The following is a 26,520-nucleotide window of genomic DNA, read 5'->3' on the forward strand; positions in this document are numbered from 1 at the left end:
GAATAAACATCACAAAGATTCTCCATTGTATACTAAAATGTTCTGAATTTTCTTTGTACAAAGATTCTGTACTGTACAGTACGATTTTTATTGATATACCAACACATAATACATTGAACATTTTAAGGGAATCGGATCAAATCGTCCGAAATAATTGATCAGACCGATAAATATAGTTCGGTATATGCTGATCTGGATCAGTGACAAACTTGTGAAGGATGGATATGAAGCAGTGACAAATGAACATATCACAGTTTGATGGGTTCAAACGACAATCTTTCACTGACACAACTCACTCTATCATGTATTTGTATGTTCTGGGAAGGCAAAAAGAAAACCTTCTGAAACCTATTCAAAGAATTAATGCTAGCTCAAACACAATCAGGGGCATAGTTTTTTATGACCAACCAGCATCAAACCGGTCATATAATTCATCCGGTTGAATGCAAATGATGATCTCCACAAAAAAAGAAAGAGAAAGAACTAGGATTGAACCAGCCATGCTGCAGAAGACCTGTAGGGACAGCAATGGTTTCTTGTTAATGAGAGGCAAATGTGAAAAAAACACACACCACATATATTTAAGCAAGAATACTAAAAAACTCTTTCTAATAATTCCATATATAGCAAAATAGAAAGAGAAAATAATTCATGATGCAACAAGGACCATTGCACTGCCCATTGGATAGTTAAGTAGATGTGCATTTTGTAGGGCAATCACTAGGTACACATACTCATTCTAATGCATTTGAAGCAATTATGCTGGTATTCATGTCACTTTGGGAACAACCATGTCAATTAAAGCACTAACAGATGTTAAAAGCCATTCTACAGCAATAGATGGCTTATAAGTGCATGTACATCATCCATGGCTAAATATGTAAATGATACATAAGTAATGGTTCACCCAAAATTAAACTTTCATCTGTGTACCATCATTTAGAGCAAATGACGCTACAAGCGCAGATTCTAGTCATTTCTCTTTGAATGTTTTCTTACTGCCCCATGACCAGGCTACCCCAGAAGATGAGTGGATGATATCAGTTACATTAAGCATGAGAACGGAAGTGATATCAACACAATTAATAAAACTATAATAACTAATATTTTTCTTACTGCCCCATGGCCCAGGCTACCCTAGAAGATGAGTGGATGATATCAGTTGCATTAAACATGAGAAAGAAAGTTATATTAACACAATTAGTAAAACTATAATAACTAATATTTTTCTAATGCATTGTCCCGAATAAATGAAAAATAAAGCAGCATTATGACTAGAACTATCTTAAAGCAATAAAACTGATTCTTGTAGAGTTGTGGTCAACTATGTATGGAACTAATAGAGTTTAATAAGAGCAACAATAGTCTTCATTCATCTGTCAATATTTCAAGGTTAATTTTTTGGCAAAGCCGTGGATATATATTTGTGAGATGAGGTAGTTGGAGGCCTCACAAAATTGCCTAATTAGATGGCTTCATATGACCCTCGATGGAAAGATATGATTCATATTTCCAGATTCCTGGAAACACTAGCTTATGCAACCATAATGGGCATCACCAGTATCCATTCATGAAGAAGCTACACATAGGTTGTTTGGTTTCTTAATTCTTTATGGAACAGACAATATGCTTTTCAAGGGCTATTTGACTGCCAAGTCAATATAAGAACCACAGTGTTATGTTTGCATATGGCAGAAGGCTCACAAGAATGAGAGTCTCTACCACAACTGAAAAGCATAAGATCGATAATTTAGAGAATAAAAACTTACAAATGTTCGTTGGCCATCATAAAACATGCATAATAGCTACCATTAATCCCATATAAAATTGCTAAAATATATTACACTTATAAGTTGGTAAAAGTCAATAATTCAGAAATGCTGGAAAACCTATTGTTTTGTATGAACATAACTGATTATAAGATAAGACCGGCCATTAGGATCTGAATTTGATGTGGCATTTTCACTTTAGACATTGTTCTCTCTCTAAATACTGGTCGATGAAAATACCGTATTCCCCCATCTACCTGCTAAGGGCATCATCATTCATTTCTACAGTTGTAGTCTACTTAGAAGGTGGAATTACTTGAGAACGTTGAACTCCAAGCAGTTAATCTCTCCAAGGTTGTACTACCAAAAGGACCACCCTGATCATTCTATAAACTGTGCTTCATTTTATTATTTTACAAAATTATGATGTCACTAAATTAGAAAAGCAATATAGTATATCAAACATCTTTATAAGCTCTTACAGCATTAACACGTTAAGTTCATTCCCTTAAGATTTTATTGGTTTCCCCAGCATGAAATGTAATTTTTCAACAAATGACATGATACAAGACAAATAAGAATTCTCAAGATGTAAGTTATTTTGTACGGTGGTAACATAAAAATTTAAGTAAAGAATAAGATCAACTCTTCTAGAAGGTGGAGAGCAGATACCCTCAGAAGAGTACACTGCAACAGCAGATTATACACTAAGGTAACAATTTATAAAAATAAAATAGACATGTGAACTTAGCAATATTAAATATCAAGACAAAGCCAAAGGATTACCTATGTTCACCTCTGACAACAGACACCTAAAATATGTTCCACTGTTCTCATCAGTGCTCATTGTTTCTGACTGCTGGTGGTAACAATATATCATAAAGTTTCTAAAATATGATGCAACTTTCAAATTTCAAACCCTCCGGCGAAACAACTGCTCAAGCCGAAAAAAAGGGACACCAATCATCCACCTTTTATCATCATGAGTTTCATGCCAGGCTTGCACTATCTCCTCAATCATGAAGGTTGACCCTGTAATAAAGGAAAGGAACTTAGCAATTTAACCAGCACTGCTGAAAGCGGATTCCAGGGTTTCTAGTAGGCGCTTGTAAATTGTAAGTGCTTAAAGGTCATTTTGGGATGAATGGAGAATGAGAAGATGTTAATGAGGCATCTAGATGCCAAGGTCCATTAATGTAGCAGCTTAAATGGATCTGACAAGAAGATAATGACGTGCCAAGGTCACAAGTTGAGACATCTTAAGCAACACTTCCAAAGCTATCCAAGGACTTGTGAGATGTTTGAACCTCCATGCATATACCATATGTGTGTGAATTAGCACAAAACATTAGGTGAAGATCCTTGTTACTGTAGTAGTTTCAGTTGAGTGGTTGTCAATGCCTAACACTGCAATATTGTGAGGTTAAATTGCATTTTTATTTCTCAGTACAAAACTAAGTATAAGATCATGAGACTGGTTGTCTATGAATCCAATGTGTCATCGCTATTGCAAAGTTTTACTTGTACTGTGGCACTTATACCTTTACCTATTAATTTTGCAAAAATCAAAGAAGCATAAAATAATAAGGAAAAATGTGTTTCATAAATTTGAATGCACAAAAGCAACATATCATATCACATAAATGAACTGGAGATCCGTTTTTAAGTATGGAGAAAACCTTTTAAAATTTGCACCCGCAGAATTAAAGTGTCTAAAATATGTTCCATCATCCTTGACAAGGAAAAAATTAATTTGACGCATGATCTTGATTAGAAATACATACCTTCTTGGGAAGTTCTATTCGCACAGTGGTTTTTTGTTATAACAGCAATGTCGACAGGGGAAACTCCGGCTAGTTTAAATTTTTCAACAGCTGCCACAAGGAACTCTTCCCAAATGGGAATACCTAATTTAAATTCCATAACAGACCGTTCATAGAGAATAGTGCCCCATATTCTGTTTATCTGAGACCTCATGTTAGCAGCCTGTTCTGCTGTTTCATCCATAGACAGATCCTTAAAAAAACCATCTAAACCCATCTTCTCCAAGAGGCTTTTATCATCTTTGAGTTCAGAGAGTTCCTTTATCCGTTGCTCCTCCATTTTTTCCCACATGTTTGTTCCTTTTTCCATGTTATCCTCAGCATTGTTGTATAACTCGATGAGTTTTTCTGAAGCCCAGGCCTCTAGGTCTACCTCGCTTCCGAGAACATGACACCATGAAAGTTTTGCTCGCTCAAACTGTTGCAGACCAAGTGCAAGAAAACCTTCATAGAAGTCAGGTTTAATTTTTTGGGCATCTTTGTATCTCTTTCCAGCCTTAATATATTCATCTTGAGCCCACTCATATGCATCTTTCATTTTTTCATGTATTGATTCCTTGGAAGCATCTTCTGACAAGAATAATTTCTTCCTTGCTCGAGACAGATGAATATTTCCCCAATTAAACAATGCAAGTGCTGCCATGTCCTGAAAATTCCCTTCAGCAAGTTCAAAAATTTCCTGGGCTTCTTCACTAGTGATGGTATCTTCTATTGCCTCAGAGGAGAGCTTCATACCAAGCTCACGAAGGTTCACATATGAATCAGAACTGAAACCCAAATAGTTCTTGAATAAGTGAGCAAATTGTATAATCCAGTCATCAACGTAAGTTGGTGAACTCTTCTCCTCATCATTCATGATGCTATGATATTCTGCAACAACATTATGATTTGTTCCTTGCACTGTCGAAGAAGAATTAGTTTCCGCATCTTCAAACCATGGCGCACACTCAGGACTAACTTCTGTTAAATACAGTCGGACTGAACCCTGTGGTTCTGCAGATTGCCTAGCCCACGTTAGCTCTTCAGATGTAGTGATTGTCACCAAGTCACCCTCTCTATCCCTATACTTGATAAGGATGGCCTTTAAGCTTGGAAATTTCCTACCAACGGTCTCCCTTAACCGTAACATGCTGCAGTTAGCTGGTATCTGGGCCCATCTTATATCCTCTGCAAAGACTAGCTTCACAACCCACATAGGTTGTTCCTTAACATCAATGTGTTTCTCCTCTGTGATCACCTTCTCCTCAGCCTTGTGGCTTCTCTTCTTCTTCTTCTTCTTCTTCTTTTTCTTCTTTAGCTTCTCTTTCACTGCTACAACTTCCGTTAGTGAAAGATCTGCATTATCATCTAACACGAAGCCCTTCTTCTCCATCACCTTCTTTACCCTTTCAGATATCTCTAGTGCTGTGATGTTGTTAGGCTCCAAATTCAAGACAACATCAACATCTTTACATGCCAAATCCAATCTACTCAAAGCCTCGAGGCATCTAGCCCTTTTCAAGAGGGCTTTACTGTACTTGGGTGATGCCTCAAGTGCTAGATTACATTCCTTGATTGCTCGGTGGTACTGCTTTGGTTCCATCTGCATATAACAAGTGGCTATGTTGCTGTGTAGGTACGCTATGTTGGCGTGGTTCTTGGGAAACAGCTTAATAGCATTTTCATATTTAAGCAAAGCCCCTTCATAATCTCTTTTCTGAAATAATTTGTTGCCTTCCTCTTTCATGTCATGTGCCATGTCCAAAAAAATTGTTGTTCCCTCACCAAAGACTTTCGGGTTGTGCTCATTGGATCTGGCATGTTTTGATTCTGTGCCATTTTTACCTCCTGAATTCTTCTTTTTCTTTCCTCTTGGCTTACCCATTTCCAATTATCAAGTTCAATATTTTCTCTCTCCTTTTTCTCTTAGAGGACAAAGAGACACAATCTGAACCTTCTTCACAAGAACAATCAATAGCTAGCTTGTTCTCAAATTCAAAGTTGCTTGCTTCTTATGTTCAATGATTTCAATAAGCAACAAAATATATAGACAATGCTTGAAGAAAGCAGAAAATGGGATTTCACGAGGACAAACGGGTTTTCCACAATATAAGATCTAGAAAATCCTAATCTAGCATCAAAGAACCCATATTTCCCTCCCTAATGAACCGGAAACACCCTAAAAATTCCTGGAAGTAATTTAACAACCCAAATTGCCATAGAATATTTGATCGAAACTCCCTGCGGACCAATAAAAAACCTAATCTTGCACCCAGAGACCAAACTGCTCTCACACAAATTTCAGGGAAGAGCCAGAATTCATTCAAACAATAACAATATGATAACTTATCTGTAGGATGGCTCCTCCGTGCCTTCCTTCTCCAAGATCGGATCTTTCAATTCGACCGAGCGTTTTTTTTCTGAGGAAATCTATGCCACGAAGAAATCACTTGGAAAAAACCTCACCTTCCTCCTGCCGACCAAAACTCTCGACTCCTCTTAATCGAAATCTCGACATTTCAACACCGCCACACGCAATCGAACCATTTCTTCTTCGTGCGGGGGTGGGTGGGGAGGCTTGGAGAAGTCGGCACGGAAAGGTTTCCCCTACCGGTTCGCTTGCGCTATTCCGGGGCCTTGGGATCGATCACGTATCCTAGCGGGAGAGCGGTCTCGTTTCCACTCCCTATTTTTTTGGGGTCAACGCCAAAAATAGCCAAAGAAACGGGTTGACTATTATTCTATTTCCACGTTATGTTGACTTCTTTTTACCATTCATGGAACGAAAAGACAGCGGTCTTTTTTGTCCACTTCAGTGTATATATAAATAAATATATATAATAATATCTAATATTTTACTAAATGACAACCTTATACATCAACAACCATAAATAATAACCTTATAATTTATTAAAATTTTACAGGATAACAAAAATAAATTATCACATATAAATCAATATGCAACAATCAACACCCGAACATCGAGTATAATTTAGAGGGTGATCGATAATTATTTATAGCACCTCATTTCTACATAAATGAAGCCAATATTTATAGGTCTTAATTGGTAATTGTTATTGACAATTTTCTAAAAAAATATACTATTTTGATTCCTTAATTAAAAATTGCTACTTAGATAAGGTGGTCACATCTCGGATTGCTACATTTGCGATGCACCCATGACACACCCAACAAGTCCGGGTCGAGCCAATCGCTTCCGGATCCAAACTATAATAACCCAATCACAATCCGAACCCGATAGGCTTGAGAATGCGGTCGAGTTGCATTGGCCCAAGCCCACACCTAAAAAAGGCCAGATTGGGCCAACAACATTCGAGCTCGATCCTGACCAGGCCGAGGTCGGCCCAACAACACCTAAGGCTGACCAACCAATGACGGGCCAACACCTCACTACAGCGCTTTTAAAGCGTTATTGTGGCTCTATATATATAACTAATTAGTAGTTAAACCTCTTTAATATTTCGATCTTTAAATTTAAAAATTTATATTAAAATTTTTATAATGATGAAAATAAAATATTTTACTCCACTTATCCTAACGTTGTTGATTTTAACAATAGAAGATACAATACACGACAACACGTGCATGAATGATACAAAATGATAAACAAAAGGATAATTTAAATGATGATGATGAACAATAATACTATGGGTGGTTATAGTCGATGAGAATGACACGATAGTTGATTTTATCGACATTGATCCGAACATCGATGATAAGAAAAAAAATGAGGTAAAACAATAAGGCATGTGCGTCAATGCCAAAATGATAAAGAGAAGGGAGGTGAGATATTGGATAGTGCGCATATTGCTCCGTATTCTCTTTCTCCTCCGATATCGTTCTACATCTACGTTGACATCGATAGAGGTGACAAGTAAGGCATCGGAGTCATGCAGTAATTTATTCTTAGGTGTGTTGATCGTGTTATTCAAAATTTGTTAAATAAAGCCATGATTAAAGAATTTGTTTTGGAAAAATCGTTGAAACTTTCAGGAAGCAAATTTCTGAAATTGAGAGTTTCTTAAGATAAGGTGATGTATAGAACTTAAAATTCATGAAATTTTGATATGTTTATTAAGTGCAAGCCATGTGCTGTTGGTAAAGCTGCCGCTGCCATGTGGCACTTCTTCTCGATGTGTACGCGGCACTAATCCTTTGCTCCTATGGTGGCTCCCACCAACTTTCTAAAAGAAACTGAGCCAATTGAAGCTGGAATCTGATGGTTGCACATTGGACATATATTTGAGATAAAATTTTCTGATTATTTATTTTAGATCTTTTACTTATACTCATAAATAAATAATAATTTTTAAGAATTAAATACGAGATATGAAAATATAAATTTATGATAGATATTATTGAGTGATTACATATATTTTTTTATTTTTTATTTAGTCACGTGAATTAATCATTGAGAGATTATAGTTCTTCTCTTATCGATCGTATACGAAGGATAAAAATAGAGTAAAAGACGAATCTAGTTCTTTTTGTAGATCGATATTATTATAAATTTTCGATGCAAAGATGATGTCTCTACTGAAATATTATTATTTAATTTTAATCTTAAATTTATTTTTTTTAAAATATTATATTAATATATTATTTTTTTTTATATACTTACATAAAAAAAAAAGTGAGCTAACTTCCCACAAAGCTGGAATTACATTATGATGGTTAGTGCATAGTGGACGTAACTGTGAGATCGATTAGAGAAAACTTAGTGATTGATGGGATGCAAAGCAATGAATAATGATCGTTGGAAAGAGATGAATTCTATCATTCTGTGCCATAAGACAGCGCAGCGTCAGTCTTCTTTCGTTGGGTTTGCAGAGTGTGGAGTAGCTTGTGCGGCTGCAACCGGTGGATAGGGACCAGACAAAAGGCAGCCTTTGGTTTGTCTCATCGGTGATAGGCGATGAACCCGCGTCGCTTTATCCGACTCTCTCTGTCACTTCGAGCTCCCCACAAAGAAGTTTGGACCACGCCACCAACCACTGTATCGGTGGCGTCCACGGCGTTCGGAGTGCCTTTCCGAGCGTGTTCTTCAGGAAGTGACATTTTGGGCATCATCCAATCCTTGCAAGATTTTATCTTCACTGGCCCAATAATAAAAAAGGACACTCTACTTTGTCCCTTTCATTAAAAACTGCTTTCTGGAATAGGTTAACATTGAGATAGGATCTAAAGAATGATTTATTGGACCAATTATATCATTGCATATTGATTTCTTTTCGTTTTAATTTGAGGTGAGGTGGATGATCTTATCGACTCAATTTTTAAATAGATTTATTGTCCTCTCCAATCTTATCAATTTCATAAAAATGACGATATTATGAGATTCAATTTGCTTGGTGGTGTTTGTCTTTAAATCAGAAAAAAAAATCCTCCCAAATATTAGCAAAATAAAAAAATAAAGAAGTAAGTTTTTTTTGCTGTGATAAATTTTATATTGGATGTATTGATAATTTCTAGATAATATCTAATAGCAAAATTATGTAAGAATCGCATCTTATTTACATACATATATTCATGTACGTATGCATGTGGATTAATTATATATTATCTTTTATAATTAGTTATATTTAGTATTTTAATTATTATATTTTTTAAAATTATATTAGGATCCATATACTCACGAAAGTATAACATTAAGATCCTTATACAAGATTAAAAATATAATTTAATAAGATTAAAAAAAATATTGTTAGAGCAATGAGTTAAATATTTCACTTTCTTAAGTATATGAATCTCAATATAATTTTTGAAAGTATAGACACCATAATACCAAAGATAATTAATTACAAAGAGTAATATATAATTAGCTTATATGCATGCATACGAAGATGAATTATCATTTAGATTTCTATCTTTGATTACTTATTTTCTTGTTTCTCTTTGATAAGGGTAAAATTTGGAACACATAATTAGAAAAAAAAAAAAGAAGAGTTTTCTTTTGAGAGAACCTCCTATTTTGATTTATAGGTTAAATTTACTTACAAAGATTAAAAAAAAGCAGATAAAGGAACACTATTTTTTTTTACAAATACATAAATCATGAAATTGAGATAATCAGTAGAAAAAAAATTTCATATTTTTTGTATTGAAAATTATATTCCATTTGTTATTATGTTTTATGATAATTATACCAACTACACCTCATTATCTTTTAAAAGAATTAATATTTTGCTCATCTCACTTGCTGATGTGTTGACAACTCAGTATCAAATTGCACATCGATTATAAAACATTATATTGGTCATAAACAAAAAGAAAAACAATCAAATCACTGTTGAAACAAGTTCAAATATTTGTATATAGTTAATCAGTTCCTTCTAAACAATAATATCTGATTTGTCAAATAATTAAACCTATGCGACTCACTTAAGTTGTTTGAACATGTTTTTAAATTAAATTTGAATAAATCTAAAATAGATTTAGTAGGTAAAATTAATGGATATGTAGTTTTAGTCATTCCTATATATAAATTATAAATATATATATAATTTAGAATAATATAAATGCCTTGTTGACATGGAGCCAATAAAATAAAGGGGCAAGTGTTAAGATATATCAAATATATTATGTTCAATGTTGCTACGTGTTTCCTCGTTGAGCAGTCGAAGAAGATGGTAGCAGCACATTTCACCTCCCTTCAAGGAGGATGTTTTCTTTAAAGAACAACATTTTTGACAGCTAATTTTTTATTAGCTTACGGTATGAAAAAGGAAAAAACAAAAAAGTTTTGAGGAACTGAGTCTTCTATTTTGGTCTTTTTGACTCTGTTTTTATCCCTAATCACTACTACATATTGATTGCATTTCTGATTTCGAGTTTTTTTTTATATAATATTGGACATGATTTTATTTTTTAAATAGTGAAAGTAAAATTATTCACGTTCAATCAAAATTTGACACATTACATCTTAATCAATAAAAAAATATATTATTTTTAATTTTTTTTTCATCATATTGAATATGATTTTATGATGGAGTTTTTAAATAGTGTTATTCGCATTCAATAAATAGTATTATTTGTTAAATATAAAATATTTAAAAACATATTCATCATACACTATAAATTATTTCTCTTGAGGGCAAACCGAGCGGTATGAGAAATTGATTAGAAAATATCAATAAGAGGGCAAACCTTATTACTCTTGAGATCTAACTTTATGGTTAGAATGAATATATACAATAGTGTCTCGTATTGGTGTTTTGAGATGACTCAGTATGATATGATACTGACGTACCGAGCGGTACACCAGAACGTACCGAACGATACACTAGGGTTTATCGAGCTATTTCCTTTTACTGTACCATCGTAACACTACTATAGTGTACCACTATAGCACTGTAGCATGATCAGTCCAGTAACAAGTGGTCCACATATCAATATATCATCGGACCGATACATATTGTCCCGTACCGAATAGTACCATTCAAAATTACAGGTTAGAATACCATCGGATGTAGATTGACATTCATATCAAATTCTAAGGCTCTAATAGAATTATAACAGAATTTTGTGCAGGTATTTTAACAGAATTATCATATATATAATTGAACATAATTTTATAAAAAAATATTTTTTATTTATTTATTAAAGAATAAAAAAAAGATCAACACCATTTGATTGAATAGTTACCTCAAACTCTTTCTTGTTTGAAAAAAGAGTTTTGAGTTAACTATTTGGTAAAATATAAAATATTTTACCAAATATAGTGTTATTTATATTCAATAAAAGTTTGATAAAATATAAAATATTCAAAAAATATTCATCAGACTCAATAATATTTCTATCAAACATTATGACTCTCACTGTGATGGTATCCCATAAATTGACATTCATATCAAATTCTCATGTCTGAAGGCTCTAAATATAAGTCAACCCCAACCAACTAGCAAAACTATTTTGACGAAATTATCACATATAAAATTAAACATAATTTTATAAAAATATTTATATTTATTTATTTAAATAAAAATAAAAAAATGATCAACATCATTTGATTGAATAGTTGTCTCAACTCTCTTTATTGTTCGAAGAAACCATCCCCTATTTTTCATGAAAACAGAATCAAATGAGTCAGGTGATTAGACATTCCAAACCATCGACATCTTCCCCTAAAGTTATATAATATATATTTAAACCTTAAAAAAATTAGCATAATATATGACCAGCAATTAAGAAATTCTCCATCATGGTGATCGGTGACGGCTTTGAATTTTAAAAATAATAATATAAAAATAATTGTCATAATAAAGTTTAAAAAGTGTATTATCTTCGACTAGAATTTAAGTATCTATGCTTAGTAAAATGACCATCAACTAAGGAAAATATATAAACTCACATATATACATATATACGTAAGTTGTTCTATTTTACAAAGATAAAATGAAATCAAATAATTTGAAGGGATGCATATATATATATAATTTTATTTTTACACAATTATAATCACTTTTGATAATTTTTTATGGTCATTCCAACAAAAATAAGAAAGAAAAAAGCTTTTAAACAAAAATACAGAAATAATTAAATTAACTTGAGAGCACCTTTTCTTTGGTCCACTATTTTGATGCAAACTTATTCTTGGAGAGTGATAATTGAACTTACTGTAGCAGATTCCATTAGCATCTTTTAATCACCTGTCTTACCACATAAAATGTTCTTCCCATCTGCAATGGTATTAGATTCCTCTTCACCCTCTTCTCCTCCTCCCTGATTTATTATTTTTCACTTGACCCAAAAAAAAAAGAAGATTTTTTTCCATTTTGTGATTGAAATCCATGCCATTACTGCCACAATAGCTTTTAGATTATTTTTCCTTCACTCTCCTGTGGGGAGTCCAAAATATATGAGAAATTATTTATCAAGCAGATGATGATGATTCTCTACTTGATAATTTAAAAGGGAATTTAATTAATTAGTAATAATTATTCTTGTTGTATTTATTTGTTTATTTCTTATTATAACCTCAGTCTCCTCTCAGTTACAGAAACGAAAAGGTGCTTACTGTAAGGTGCGGGCGACCTGACGCTTAACGTACGCGGATAAGCGTATCGCCGTTGGATTCTTATATGTCACGAATCTTAGAGCCAAACACCGCCGGAGGATGCGAACGGCACACGAATCTTCAAGCCGAAAGGCTGATCTCCAATGCTGTGTTGTCTCCGATGACCACCGGCTGATTCCCAAGAGCGACGAACCTCGAATCGTCGTCGTTGATTCTGATGGTTTGCTTATCTCGAAGCAACGGTGTTCATATCCAACGGTCAAGAATGTTGTTCGCACGACCCCATTCGTGCGGTCTGGTCACGCCGTGTCGTTCTGGGGGACGCTTCTCTTCCCCGTGTCTCTCGCTTCTTTCTTACATCGCCGCACATATATTGATTGCCTCCACCCGAGAGAGAGAGAGAGAGAGAGAGAGAGAGAACTTCTCCTCCTCCCTCTCCTTGTTGTCTCGTCTCTTCTTGTCAGTTCGATCATGGCGGGGAACGATTGGATCAACAGCTATCTGGAGGCGATCCTGGACGCCGGGCCCTCCATCGACGCGGCCAAGTCCTCGCTCTTGCTGAGGGAGAGGGGCCGGTTCAGCCCCGCCCGCTACTTCGTGGAGGAGGTCATCACCGGCTACGACGAGACTGATCTCTACAAGACCTGGGTTCGGGTACTCGTCACTGCCCATACTTCGTTTATCGTCTCAGTTCTCTGTTGTCGGGAGGATGAAATGCTCTCGTTCTTGGGTTTCTCATAAAATCTGTGTTTTTGGGGGTGATTTGATGTGGATAGGCTGCGGCGATGAGGAGCCCGCAAGAGAGGAACACGAGGCTGGAGAACATGTGCTGGAGGATTTGGAATTTGGCCCGCAAGAAGAAGCAGGTGTGTTTTCTTTTCCCCGCATCTGCTCTCTCTCTCTCTCTCTCTATGATTTTTTGAAGTTGATGTCGGCTTTCTTTCTCTGTCCATCTTTTCGTAAAATGAGTTCAGCGAAGTATCTTTTTTTTTTTTAATATGAAGATAGCAATTTAAGATCTGAATTATGTACCATTTCATGACCTTTTTTTGGATCTAATTGGTCATTCTGTTTAATTAGTTGATCTTATCCTTCAACTCGGAAAGTTTTGTTTTTTTGGCTTTAATCTGCCAAAAAGGAGTTTGATTGTGCTTCTAAATAAGTTTCTTGTGCCATCCACTTGTGTTATCAAGGCCATGGAATCCGTGTAGATGGACTTTTTGTTCTTTTGTCTTCTTTGAGTGATTTGCTAGAACATTGTCGCAGTAGTTAGCACGATGTAGCATCGTTTTGATGGGATTTTATGTTGTTTAAAAATGGTTACGTTGTTGCATAAAAAGGTAAATTCCAGGGGGAAAAACATCAAGTGAAACAATTACAGGCATCCTTAATTAATGATGTTACGAGATCCATATCATTTAACTGCATTGGAGATGTTAGGTGCAGGGGTAGTGACAACTCTAGTTTATAGAGTATCTTGGTCAATAGCATTATATTTGCTCATTTATGTTTTTATGGATCAATGAGGTCTGCCTTACCAACGAGTACGAGAAAGGCCTTCTGCTAGTTTGTCATGGGAAAATATTCAGATGATATTCTTTATCTTTGAACGCCACCTATCTGAATCACTGTTCTTCCTGGTAATGAGAAATGGGACAAATTTGCAGACAGTATCCCCTACTTTTTTCTTTCTTGGTGTTGTGGGCAGTTGCACATATTTATTTCTCCTTTTCTTGCCGGTTGTTTGGTCTTGTATCATGGAGGCTTTTCATTCTTTCTCCAAGGTCATTGCTTTATCTGGTTTGAGCTTATAGTGGTACTTATTTACTCGGTAGAGTTTGCACCGTCTGAATGTCGAAAGAAGAGAAGCATCAAAAGGATGAAAGAGAGTTATGTTATACACCCTGACAAATTGCTAAATTGATATGTGATGATCCTGGATAAAACTACTTCTATTTTGTTCATTGTCTTCAGTGATCTATTTAAATTATTTGTATCTGGATGCAACAGGATTATGTCAAACCTTTTTATTCATGAAATTAAACATTCATGGAGCCATGAAATTTAATAACCAATAGTTCAAGAGAATTGAATTCCACCTTTGCCAAGTAGGTTAAAATCTAGGCAAGGAAGCTGAATATCAATTAATTTTTCACCTGAAAAATATCATACCTCACAAGTTAGGAAAGAGTGAACACATAAATGCAAGTCAACTTGGTGAAATATCTAGGAACAAAGCTTACTCAAACTCAAGTGTATGATTGTCTATCGAGTAGTTTTAAGATAACTACACCAAGGTATTGGTTTTTCTTAAAGCTTTGGACCCATGTTAATTGAACATAATTTATTTTAAAAGATTATAAATAATTATAACATGACATAGATGTACTATTCACAGGAGATGTCTAAGGGGTACATCTTTATTGGTTACAACACTTGTAATAATGATTGGGGTAATAATGATTGTGGTTTTAGTGTATAAAACTTAGTTGCTGGGTATAGAACTGTATATTATTTATAGGCAGATTATTAATATAGGGAATAAGTTGTCATACACGTTTTCTATCTTCTTCTGTTTAACATTATTGGAAAAGAGTAAGAAACAAGTGGCTTGTATTCATGACCACTTAATACTGGAACACCCTTTAGCTTCCTCTAAAAATGACAGAAACTTGTCTGTAATGGTTTTTAGTGTAAATGAATGAAATTTATGGTCCTGTGATTTTAATTTATTTTGTAGATATTGTTCATGCTTGTTTGTGTTCTGGTCCTTTGATGTTTCATTTTGGCCTTCAAGTGCAGATTGAGGGAGAGGAAGCTCAACGTTTATCTAAGCGTCGTCTTGAACGTGAGAGAGCTCGCCGTGATGCAACTGCTGATATGTCTGAAGACCTCTCTGAAGGAGAGAAAGGCGAGGCTATTGGTGATCTATCTGTTCATGGTGACAGCACAAGAGGCAGAATGCCAAGGATCAGTTCAGTTGATGCTATTGAGGCTTTGACTAGTCAATTCAAGGATAAAAAACTATATATAGTATTGATAAGGTATGGATAAACTGTACCAAGTGTGCAGGCTAAGACATCTATTTGACTGTTCTATAAGTTTTTTTCATACTGTTGCTATCTTCCAATATCTTCTAATCTGCTGTTTGTGAATGCATTTGAAAAATATAATCGATGATTTTTGGATCCTTGATGTTCTCTGTATAAATGATCTTTAGCCCTTTGCACTTTCTGTGCTGTGGATGTCATCATGATGGCGTCGTCAATGAGAATTTTTTTGTGGTAAGTGGAGCATAGGTAATTACATATGTTACTTCAAGCCCTGATCAACATTTTGGAAGCTAAAGACCAGATAATTCATTTTCATGATGGTTATAAGAAGCATGCATTACACACAAGTGAAGAACTTCAATTTTCTGTTTTTTCTTTTTCTTACAAAATTATATGAATAGCACACACAATCCTTGTTTTTACTAACCTCGTACCAAATTAGCAAATGTGGAACCTTGCTTTGAGGGCCAGTCCCCAGTGAAAAATTGCATATATTTCTTTCTCTTTCTTACTTTCTTGGTTTTCGGTAAGGTAGCATTCAGGTGTGTTTTCTATGCGTCAAGTGATTAAAAATAAGAAAGAACTGTTTTCATCAGTTGTTTACTAACTGCAAATAATAGCAGTCAACAAATGTTCATTTAAAATTTTAAATCATAATTTCAAATTTAAATTGTTGACCTGGTCCTCAATATCACAATGTATGTTTGGAAAAACATCATATTAAATATTGTTAGATGATATATCAAATAAAAATGTTATAATATTTTATTTGTAAGTAAAAAATTATGGTTTAGTTATATTTTGTATTATGCCTCATAAATATTTTGTTTCTGATTTTTTAGAGAATATGTAATAGTTTTTGATAAATTTCAACTAACGGATCATGGGCACATTCGACTAAATAGTTCATGAGAAATGGTTATGTTTCATTCATAGATCGTGTAAACAAAAACAATGTTGTCATGTGCATGCATTTTATCTTTTCTCCAGGTCATAAAATTATTAGTATCAAAAGTTGCAGATTTTGTGTAACCAGGTTATCCTAAATGTCAGTGGGCTACCCTTGTACAGGAATTGGCTCTATTAGTATTTGCTTGACTAGCTAAAGCAGTCATATGGGTTGAAATGAAGAGTGGTCTGACAAAATTTTGAGCATAAGAAAGGCCTCACAAGATTATGATAGAAGAATATTGTTTTCCACTTTTAGACTTACTTTTGATAGGCTGATGATATTCTGAATCTGTGCAATGGAAAAGAATTTACTTTATAAAATTTTTAAGCAATTACTCAAATGGGTTGGAATGAAGAGAATACTGATAGTATTTTGGATGTAAAGAAGCGTGTGTGTCCTTTTTACTTGTAGTCAGTGATTTAAAAAGCGCTAGGCGCCAAAAGGCGTCAAGGTCCACAAACGCCCGAGGCGCTAGGCGCTCGCCCAGGCGCTCGCCCGAGCGAAGCGAGACGCTAAAATATAAAAATATATAATATAATTAATAATTTTAAATAAATAAAAATTAACAACATTAAAATCAAAATAATATATTATTAATCTATTAACAGAAAATTAATCATTTCAAAATTCAAATAAACTTAATATTAAGAGTATACTGAGCCTGATGGAGAAACGAGGAAGCAGCGGCGAGCGGCGGCAGCAGCAACGGCGAGCGGCGGCAGCAGCAACGGCGAGCGGCGGCAGCGGTAGCAGCAGCAACGGCGAGCGGCGGCAGCAGCAGCAGCAGCGGCAGCGGGAAAGGGAAAGGGAGCGGGAGCGGAAGGTGCGAGCAGCGGGAGGCCTCGAGGGAGGCGCGAGCAGCGGGAAGGCTCGCAGGAGGCGCGAGCAGCGGGAGGGCTCGAGGGAGGCGCGAGCAGCGGGAAGGCTCGCGGGAGGGCTCGCAGGAGACGCGAGCGGCGGGAGGGCTCGCAGGAGGCGCGAGCAACGAGAGGGCTCGCGGGAGGGCTCGCGGGAGGCGCGAGCAGCGACAGCGGCGAGCAGCGGCAGCGGGAGCAGCGGCAGCGAGCGACGAGATCGCGATCGGGATCGGGATCGAGAGCGGCAGCGGCAGCAGGTTAGTGTTGGGTTAGGGTTAGGGTTAGGGTTGGGGTTATATCGGTTTAGTTGGTTCGATTGAACCAACTAACAACCGAACCAGGGCCGAACCAGACCTAAAATTCTGGTTCGGTCGCCTTGGTTTACCCAGGCGCTCGCCCGAAGCGCCCAGCGCCTGGGCTCGAGCGAGCGCCTAGGCGGCGCCTGTTTGAAGCGCGCCGCCTGGGACATTAGCGAGGCGCTCGGGCCTCGCCTCGCCTTGCCCGAGCGCCTAGGCGAGCGCCCGAGCGCCTTTTGCAATCACTGCTTGTAGTTTTACTAATATTTTGATTGCAATTTGAATCTACACTTCATAGATAGCTCATATATCTTACCAAATGCCAACAATGTCAATGATCCGAGAATAGATAATGTGTGGGTATTTTGTGTTTGTTTCTATGCTTGATTGTCATTTTCTTGTTATTTCTGACAAAGATTCTTCAATATGCAGCATTCATGGTCTGATACGTGGTGAAGATATGGAGCTTGGTCGTGATTCTGATACTGGTGGTCAGGTATGTACAGCAATTGGCAAAAGGCTTTTATCTTAGTTTCTTTAATGATATCTTAGAGATCCTTGAAGTGAGATGAGTTATGATTTCCTATCAATTTTTAGACAGGAAGATGCAATGATGTTTCTTTTTCTGATACTAATATAATTTTGAAGTTTGAACAAAATGTAGTCACTACAATGTTTGTGCTTGTTGGCTGCTGGCGTGCATCACATATTTACCGGATCATAATGTCCTTTGCATGGCATTGATGCCAAACTGTCTGATGACTAACTACATTATGATATGCAATAACTTTTTTAATGTTTGAAGCAATTCTTGTCAAAATAAATTTCTGAGTTTTCTGCATTTCAATCGATGGCTAGACTAGTTGCTGATCTGATATATGATGTGGTGTGTTAGGTCAAGTATGTTGTTGAACTTGCAAGGGCATTGGGTTCAATGCCTGGAGTATACAGGGTTGATTTGCTGACCAGACAGATATCAGCACCAGATGTTGATTGGAGCTATGGAGAACCAACAGAGATGTTAACTCCCAGAAGTTCGGACAGCTTTATGCATGAGATGGGAGAGAGCAGTGGAGCTTATATCATCCGTATTCCATTTGGACCAAGAGATAAATATATTCCTAAAGAATTTCTCTGGCCACACATTCAAGAATTTGTTGATGGTGCACTCGGCCATGTTTTGCAGATGTCAAAAGTTCTAGGCGAGCAAATTGGTAGTGGGCAGCCAATATGGCCTGTTGCTATTCATGGGCATTATGCTGATGCAGGTGATTCTGCTGCTTTATTGTCTGGGGCACTAAATGTTCCTATGCTATTCACGGGCCATTCTCTTGGCAGAGATAAATTAGAACAACTTTTGAAACAAGGGAGGCAAACAAGGGAAGAAATTAATGCAACATACAAAATAATGCGTAGGATTGAGGCAGAAGAAATAGCTCTTGATGCCTCTGAAATCGTTGTCACAAGTACTAGACAAGAAATAGAAGAGCAATGGCGCTTATATGATGGTTTTGATGTGGTATTGGAGCGAAAGTTGCGAGCTAGAATAAAGCGTGGCGTAAGCTGTTATGGCCGTTATATGCCTCGTATGGTTGTAAGTATTAATTATTCCATTTATTTATTTAAGAAATACATTGTATATCTTCTTTTGATGATGCTTTGTTCTTGTAGTCTTATGCCCCTGTGTAAAGGTCGTATTTGCTCAGCAAAAGAATTAGTTGGATTTCTACTTTATGCATCAACTTAAAAGTTTGCTATTTGGCTTTGAGTGGTGCTATAAACATTATTTGGCAGATTATCCCGCCTGGTATGGAGTTCAATCATATTACTATACACGATGGTGATGTGGATGGTGAATCAGAAGGAACTGATGAAAATTCAGCAGTGCTTGATCCACCAATTTGGTCTGAGGTTTCCTATTTATTCTAAACTCCATTTTTGGATTAAAGCATTTATTTTGATCTCTCTCATAATGTAGATGCTTATATACTAATATGTTTTGGATACAAAATCCACTATATAGAGTGTTTAGGTGTCAAAATTCAGATCATGGTGATTTATTAATTTTACAGATAATGCGATTCTTTACAAACCCTCGCAAGCCTATGATTCTTGCACTCTCAAGACCAGACCCTAAAAAGAACATCACAACACTAGTGAAAGCTTTTGGTGAATGCCGCCCACTAAGAGAGCTCGCAAACCTTGTAAGTGGAAATTTGAACTCTTATGTTGTCTACTTATTAAAATTATGGATGTTTAACACCTTTACTATAAATTCTTCTTTCCTTGCCACTTGTTTCCGAGAGTTGCTAGTAATTTCATGTTTGGGCTTTCATAAGTTGCTAATATTTAATTTGTTTCACAGACACTTGTAATGGGTAATCGTGAGGATATTGATGAGATGTCAAGTACAAATTCTTCAGTTTTGACTTCCATATTAAAGTTGATTGACAAGTATGATCTTTATGGCCAAGTGGCATATCCGAAACATCACAAACAGGCTGATGTTCCAGACATTTACCGTTTGGCAGCAAAGACAAAGGTATTCTTTCCATCTAAACCTTGACAACATCAGTATGGTTTTTAGCAATGTTTTGTATATTGTTGTTGGAAAATGAATGGATTAGAAGAAATGAACAATACAATATGTTCATCAGTGAATTTGCAAAAGAGTGACCAGGTTTTATGAGGTGCAAACAGATAATTTTTATTTTTATTTTTTTGGATTTAACCTCTGCAAGATTAAGCTTGAGAGGTCAACTACCTTATCAGCTGTTGTATTTTTTCTAGAAAAAGGATTAGCCCCAGAATCTTATGAAGTTCCTTAACATTAATTAGAAATATTTTTATGTGATTTGCATTCTAGTTGTTAATTCTATACATTCTTTCTTTTGCACTTTATAATATATTAAAGTATGAAATTTGGATTAACATTATGGAAATTGTCATTTTCCATATTCTCTAATTTAGAAGTCTTTATTAACAATTGGTTATCCTTGCTTATGATGAGTTGTCTTCAAGTTTTTGGTTGATGATACATAGTATTTCCATCCCTAAAATTAAAAATGAGTGGCTTTGAGAAATTTCCACAACACATCTATTTGGTGGACATGCTCTATATGGCTATCTGAAATACTGGAATCTGGTTATTATGCACTATAAAACAATGATATGCAGTTATGATTGTCAGGAAAGTCAAGCACTAAATGTGTTGATATTATCTTTGTACTAACCTGAAGTGTGGAAAACATTTAACAATATATTGTAGATTGCTTTTGCAAGGATGTTTCTATGGCGTGGAGGTGTACTGGTCAACATGCCTTTGTGAATTGTGATGGTTGTTACAGACCAAAATTGGCCTAGCTATATATGCCAAAATATGCACCATTGACTCGTGCTGATATGTGTAATTCGCACAGCGATAATTTGGTTTGTGTAGGCACACAATACTACTTTAAGTCTTACTAGTCTCCCATTCAGGCACAACCTCGTTGCTGAATTTGACTAATTGATTAAAATGAATTGTTGCAACATTGAACTTTTAGCTAATATGTGGCAATTCTCTTTTCTTGTTAAAGTCTATCACCTTTCTTTTCTCTTGTTTCTATGGGTATACCAAACTACTCGACTCCTGATTCTGTTGTTTGGCTTGCCCCTTTTGCAGGGTGTTTTTATCAATCCAGCTTTCATCGAACCATTTGGCCTTACCTTGATTGAGGTTAGTTTCTTGATGCTGTCTATTGCTTTAATATCTTATGGGACAAACTGTCTATTTGTTCAGTATAGTTATCCTCTTTCTTAAAATTCATTCATACATCCTGTTTGTGGGTGGAACAGGCTGCAGCAAATGGTCTACCTATTGTGGCTACAAAAAATGGAGGCCCTGTTGATATACATAAGGTTCATTAATGGACTGTACACTCTAATGTTTACATGAGGAAATTTTTACAACTTATATTTGGTTTCTGTTCCAAAATTATGTGTTGTAAGTGGAGCAATTTGCTCATTATTAACAATGGATTTTGCTTTAGGTTCTTGACAATGGTATGCTGGTTGATCCCCATGATCAGCATGCAATAGCTGATGCACTCTACAAGCTTGTTTCTGACAAGCAGCTCTGGACACGGTGTCGGCAGAATGGTCTGAAGAATATTCACCAGTTTTCATGGCCAGAACATTGCAAAACTTATTTATCAAAGATAGCTTCTTGCCGACCAAGGCATCCTCAGTGGCGAAGGAGTGAAGAGGGCATCGAAGATTCTGAACCGGATTCACCAAATGATTCCCTGAGAGATATTAAAGACATATCTTTAAACTTGAAGCTTTCGTTAGATGGAGAAAAAGGTGAAGATGACAGCGCCATAGGCAAAGCATTAGTTTCTGAAGATGTCACTGCTAATGGAAAGAGTAATTTGGAGACTGATATTGTAAAATTATCAAAAGGTGTTACGAGTACTACCCAGAAGGATGGGTCCAGTGAGAGAACTGATAACTATTTGAGCAAGCTACCAATGTTGAGGAGAAGGAAATATATTTTTGTAATTGCTGTGGACTCAGTTTGTGATGCAGATCTTGTTGGAATAATCAAAGGTACATTTGAGGCTTCAAGTGGGGACAGGATGTCTGGTTCTATAGGATTTATATTGTCAACGAGATTAACGATATCGGAGATACATTCTCTTCTCATGACTGGAGGCATACCTGCTACTGATTTTGATGCTTTTATATGCAATAGTGGCAGTGATGTCTATTATCCATCTTCAAGTTCTGATGATCTTCTTTACCCTTATGAACTTCCTTATGCACTTGATATAGATTATCATTCACAAATTGAGTATCGGTGGGGTGGAGAAGGTTTGAGAAAGACTTTGGTTCGTTGGGCTGCATCAATTACTGACAAGAAAGGAGAAAGTGAGGAGCAAGTTGTTGTTGAAGATGTGGAACGCTCTTCTACCTATTGTTATGCATTTCAAGTGAAGAACCCATCATTGGTAATTATCTTTTTTTCCCTATTTTTTATTTTAAAATATTGTGCCTCTAGTTTCTTTGTGATAAAAAGCTGTCAAGCTTGTCATGTGGTATCAGATCCCTTGGTGTGACAAAACAAATTAGAGTTTAAATGGTTGTATTAAATTTCCCGTGGAAAGTCTGAAGAATCCTATGTAAAGCAAAGTTATTCAAGCAACTGGAATAGGTCATATTTCATCAGAGCTCCAAGAATATCCAAATAGGAAATCCTCTTAAATTGGTTAGTATATAGGATACCAGCTACCTCTAAAATCATGAATTAAAAACCAGCAAATTGACAGTCGAAGTAAAATTACAAGTTCGTTCCAGCTATTAACTATTAGTTAGAAATGTAACTTGCTCCAGACTTTCTATTGTTTTAACTACTTAATGCTACAAGTTGCCACATGCAGTTGATAATTAAACGTGTATTTACACTATCTGAGTCAAAAACATTGAAAAGTTTGACTAATTAATCACCAATTATCTCTATCAGCAAATGAGTGAAAAAATTAAAATTAAGAGTACTAATAAAGAGGATAAAGTGGAAAGAAATAGTTCTGAGGACTTAAAAATGATGGCTAAGACACCCTCAGTGGAACATGAATAGAAAATGAAGCTTGAAATGGAGAAGTTGGATAAGTTTGGATTAAAAAATAGGTTTAGGAAAAGGGTGGAAGAAAGTTCAGGTAGAACAAAAGAAAAAGAAAGGGAGTTGAGGAAAAAAGAGAAGGAAAGAAGTTCAGAAAAAAAAGTAAAAAAAGAAAGAGGCATGGTGGTAAGAGTTGCTAGGCTGGGAAGGTATGTCTCAGCACCCTGGCTTGACTCTTCCAACAAGGATAGGAGATGAGCAAAGAGATGGATGTTATCTTGCCAGATACCAGAGTGCATGATGCATTAATTGTTGACTAGGCTGTGACTAGTATATTTATTATTATAAACTAGCTCCTATGAACATTTTTGGAAATTAGAAGAGAAGTAATACATCCCAAAAGAAGTTGATTAGATTGTTAGATGAATTGTAAAACCTTGAAATTCTTTTGCCTGTGCAGTGGATCTGGATGAAATGCTTAGACATTTAGCCGGTCACTTTTGTCACACTCATAATTTGCCTGATTTCCAAGAGCGTTTATGTTAATTTTAGTTCTGTTTCTTTCTTGGTTGGAAGTTACATGAGTCAAATAATTATTGAGTTGTAAACTTGCTCTATGATTATGTAACTACTGTTTCTTGTATTCTTTTTTTTAGGTTCCTCCTATAAAGGAGCTCCGGAAGCATATGAGAATCCAGGCACTTCGCTGTCATGTCCTATATAGCCATGATGGTAGCAAGCTGCATATTATCCCAGTCTTAGCTTCTCGATCCCAAGCGCTAAGGTATAAATGAAATGCTGATGATGCCATTAGTTTGACTCATTTATATATTTATCTATTATGTTGAAATGTTTTGAATTTGTTTGCCATCTTTTTTTCTTAAGGAATTACATTTCTTTTATTCATCAATTTAGCTATCAGTTGATTAAGGTTGTTCAATTTATACCATCAAGGGTATCATTACCATGCTATTACTGTTAAGTCATTTTACGAACTAACGAAGTCTATGCCAATAACGCAGTGATGTTGTATGGATTATCTTGTTAAATGTTGACACACTGCACTTATAAGTAAAACTAATTTCTTGTTATAGCATATGGATTTTCTGGTTAAATGTTGAAACCTGCTGCAGTGAGAGCCAAACTAGTATCTTGTTTAGTAGTAAACCCTTTAGAACATTCATTTTTTGAAAAAAAGCTTATAGGCTATTTATATTGTTACATTCTTATAGAAGATGAAAAAAAACTGCTTTAGATTCATTTCTTTGGAATGATGTAATAGAACATGAGATGCTCAGAGTCTTTTATTGATATATCGTTAGAGCTTATGAACCTTTCTGTTCATCAAGTAATTTAGATATTGAATATTGTTGTCAGCATCTAATGATTTTGTGGTTGTCATTGCTTAACCTTTAATTTATTTCTGTATAACAAATTTTCTCTGTACATGTTGATAAATTCACATCTGCTTTGGTTTATTGAGCTTATTTTAACTAAATATAAGCATGACAGTGATTATCAATGTTAAACACTAATTTTGCATATATACATAATATTAAACTCATACTTCTTTGAAACTGCATGTTTGGGTTACCATTATGCAATGCTGTTCAAAAACAATGTTGCTGGTATTGGATAACATAGTTCTAAAGATTTGCTTTAGCTTCTTGGGTTGATGTTCATTGTCAACTTGTCATCAATTTTTATCATATCTAAACATATAGTGTTTTATCCCCTACTATTACTCCTAGCGTGTTTACATGTACTAGTGAGTTAGCCAAAAACCAATCCTGTAGATAGCAGTAACACTGTCAAGAAAGGTACTTTTGAGTAACTATTGTCAGGAATGTTGAGTTCATTTTCTGAAGTATGGACTCAAATACTGTCTTTTCTTGCACATTGTGCTATAGATAGCGAGACTTCACCAAAACCTAATGATGTAGGTAACAGTAACACAGCAGAACAAGGTGACCCTGAGTAACTACTGTCAGGGATGTGAGTTCATGTTCTAAAAAATGAATGCAAATCTGGACTTATATTGCACTTGAAATGGTTTCATCATTCTACTGGACCTGTTTGGCATTAGTATATCAGGCAGTATACCAACATGAACCATCTGGTATCATCCGAAGAACATATAATATCAATTGGTATCACATCATATAAAAAAAGATATGATTTTAAATACTGATCAGTAAAATGCCCACTGGTATACGAAACCATGTATGAAACAAGTATGCTTGATCCTTGCTGCTTGCAATTTATAGGGTATGACAATTACCAAGGAAATGCAATGAGGAGCCAAAGGTTTGCATTCCCCTGACAATCAGTCTCTGTTTTCTACCTTATTCTATGCAGAACTTAAAGTGCAGTGATTTTCATATTTGGTACCTCAATTATCTTCTGTTTAACTACTTTCTCTGCAGGTATTTATTTGTTAGGTGGGGCATAGAGCTCTCAAACATGATAGTATTTGTTGGTGAAAGTGGTGATACAGATTATGAAGGATTACTTGGTGGAGTGCAGAAGACTGTCATTTTGAAAGGTGCATTCAACACTGCTCCAAGCCAGGTCCATTCGACCAGAAGCTATCTGTTGAAAGATGTTGTGGCATTCGACAGCCCTAATATTCTTCAGATTGAGGGTTGTGGCACCAATGACGTTCAGTCAGCCCTAAAACAGCTGGGTATACTGAAGAATTAGCACTCATCTGCAGACACAGGAGGAGAGTTCAGAGTTTTCAATAAGTTGCAGAAGTTTTTACTGATATTTTTGAAATATATTCCTTTTTCGAGGTGGTTTTTATGGAATAAAAGTACCAGAACTCAATGCTTACATGCTACCATGGAGCATTCTTGTAAATGTAAAACAAATACCTGACACTCTCTTGTGGAACATTTGGACTTCAGTCCATGTCTTCTGTACTTCATCCTGCTGCTTGCCTATCTTATAAAGCCTGGCTTTGTATTAGTCTTGATGAGCTTGCTGGGGTCTGCAGGCATTAATGTTCATAAAAATCTCTCAAGTGACTTGTTTATAAAGTTTAAAATGCCATTGGTATGATTGTTTGCAGATAAATATACTCCATTCTGTAATTCTTTTTCAGCTTCACTCCAATGGTTGTATAAAGTTGATGCATGAATAGGGAAGCTTTT

General features: G+C 35.7%; 2 protein-coding genes across 2 annotated transcripts; one reads left to right on the forward strand and one right to left on the reverse strand.

Moving 5' to 3' along the window:
• Positions 1-84: 84 nt before the first annotated feature.
• Positions 85-6,249, reverse strand: LOC135648861 (protein PHOX1-like). The gene is made up of 3 exons (XM_065166841.1): positions 3,554-6,249; positions 2,556-2,801; positions 85-514 (listed from the first exon to the last, which is right to left on the reverse strand). The coding sequence occupies exons 1-2, from the start codon at positions 5,454-5,456 to the stop codon at positions 2,683-2,685; spliced, it is 2,022 nt and encodes a 673-aa protein (XP_065022913.1). The 5' UTR covers positions 5,457-6,249; the 3' UTR covers positions 85-514; positions 2,556-2,682.
• A 6,750-nt stretch (positions 6,250-12,999) lies between these two features.
• LOC135650137 (probable sucrose-phosphate synthase 1) lies at positions 13,000-26,335 on the forward strand. Its single transcript, XM_065169300.1, has 13 exons — positions 13,000-13,262; positions 13,385-13,474; positions 15,411-15,652; positions 18,199-18,262; positions 18,662-19,360; positions 19,561-19,677; positions 19,839-19,970; positions 20,132-20,308; positions 21,431-21,484; positions 21,604-21,666; positions 21,798-22,757; positions 24,022-24,149; positions 25,792-26,335. The coding sequence occupies exons 1-13, from the start codon at positions 13,080-13,082 to the stop codon at positions 26,066-26,068; spliced, it is 3,186 nt and encodes a 1,061-aa protein (XP_065025372.1). The 5' UTR covers positions 13,000-13,079; the 3' UTR covers positions 26,069-26,335.
• The last annotated feature ends 185 nt before the right edge of the window (positions 26,336-26,520 follow it).

Source organism: Musa acuminata, chromosome BXJ3-9, assembly GCF_036884655.1.
Source record: "Musa acuminata AAA Group cultivar baxijiao chromosome BXJ3-9, Cavendish_Baxijiao_AAA, whole genome shotgun sequence".
Lineage (NCBI taxonomy): Eukaryota > Viridiplantae > Streptophyta > Magnoliopsida > Zingiberales > Musaceae > Musa > Musa acuminata.

What these genes read in the sequence shown, in the direction of transcription:
- LOC135648861 (XM_065166841.1), bottom strand. Translation starts at nt 5,456, where the DNA reads ATGGGTAAGCCAAGAGGAAAGAAAAAGAAGAATTCAGGAGGTAAAAAT. An exon ending in GAATAGAACTTCCCAAGAAG is followed by an intron (nt 2,802 to 3,553) that starts GTATGTATTTCT and finishes CCTTTATTACAG; the next exon opens with GGTCAACCTTCATGATTGAG.
- LOC135650137 (XM_065169300.1), top strand. Translation starts at nt 13,080, where the DNA reads ATGGCGGGGAACGATTGGATCAACAGCTATCTGGAGGCGATCCTGGAC. An exon ending in TGGCCCGCAAGAAGAAGCAG is followed by an intron (nt 13,475 to 15,410) that starts GTGTGTTTTCTT and finishes CTTCAAGTGCAG; the next exon opens with ATTGAGGGAGAGGAAGCTCA. An exon ending in GCCCTGTTGATATACATAAG is followed by an intron (nt 21,667 to 21,797) that starts GTTCATTAATGG and finishes ATTTTGCTTTAG; the next exon opens with GTTCTTGACAATGGTATGCT.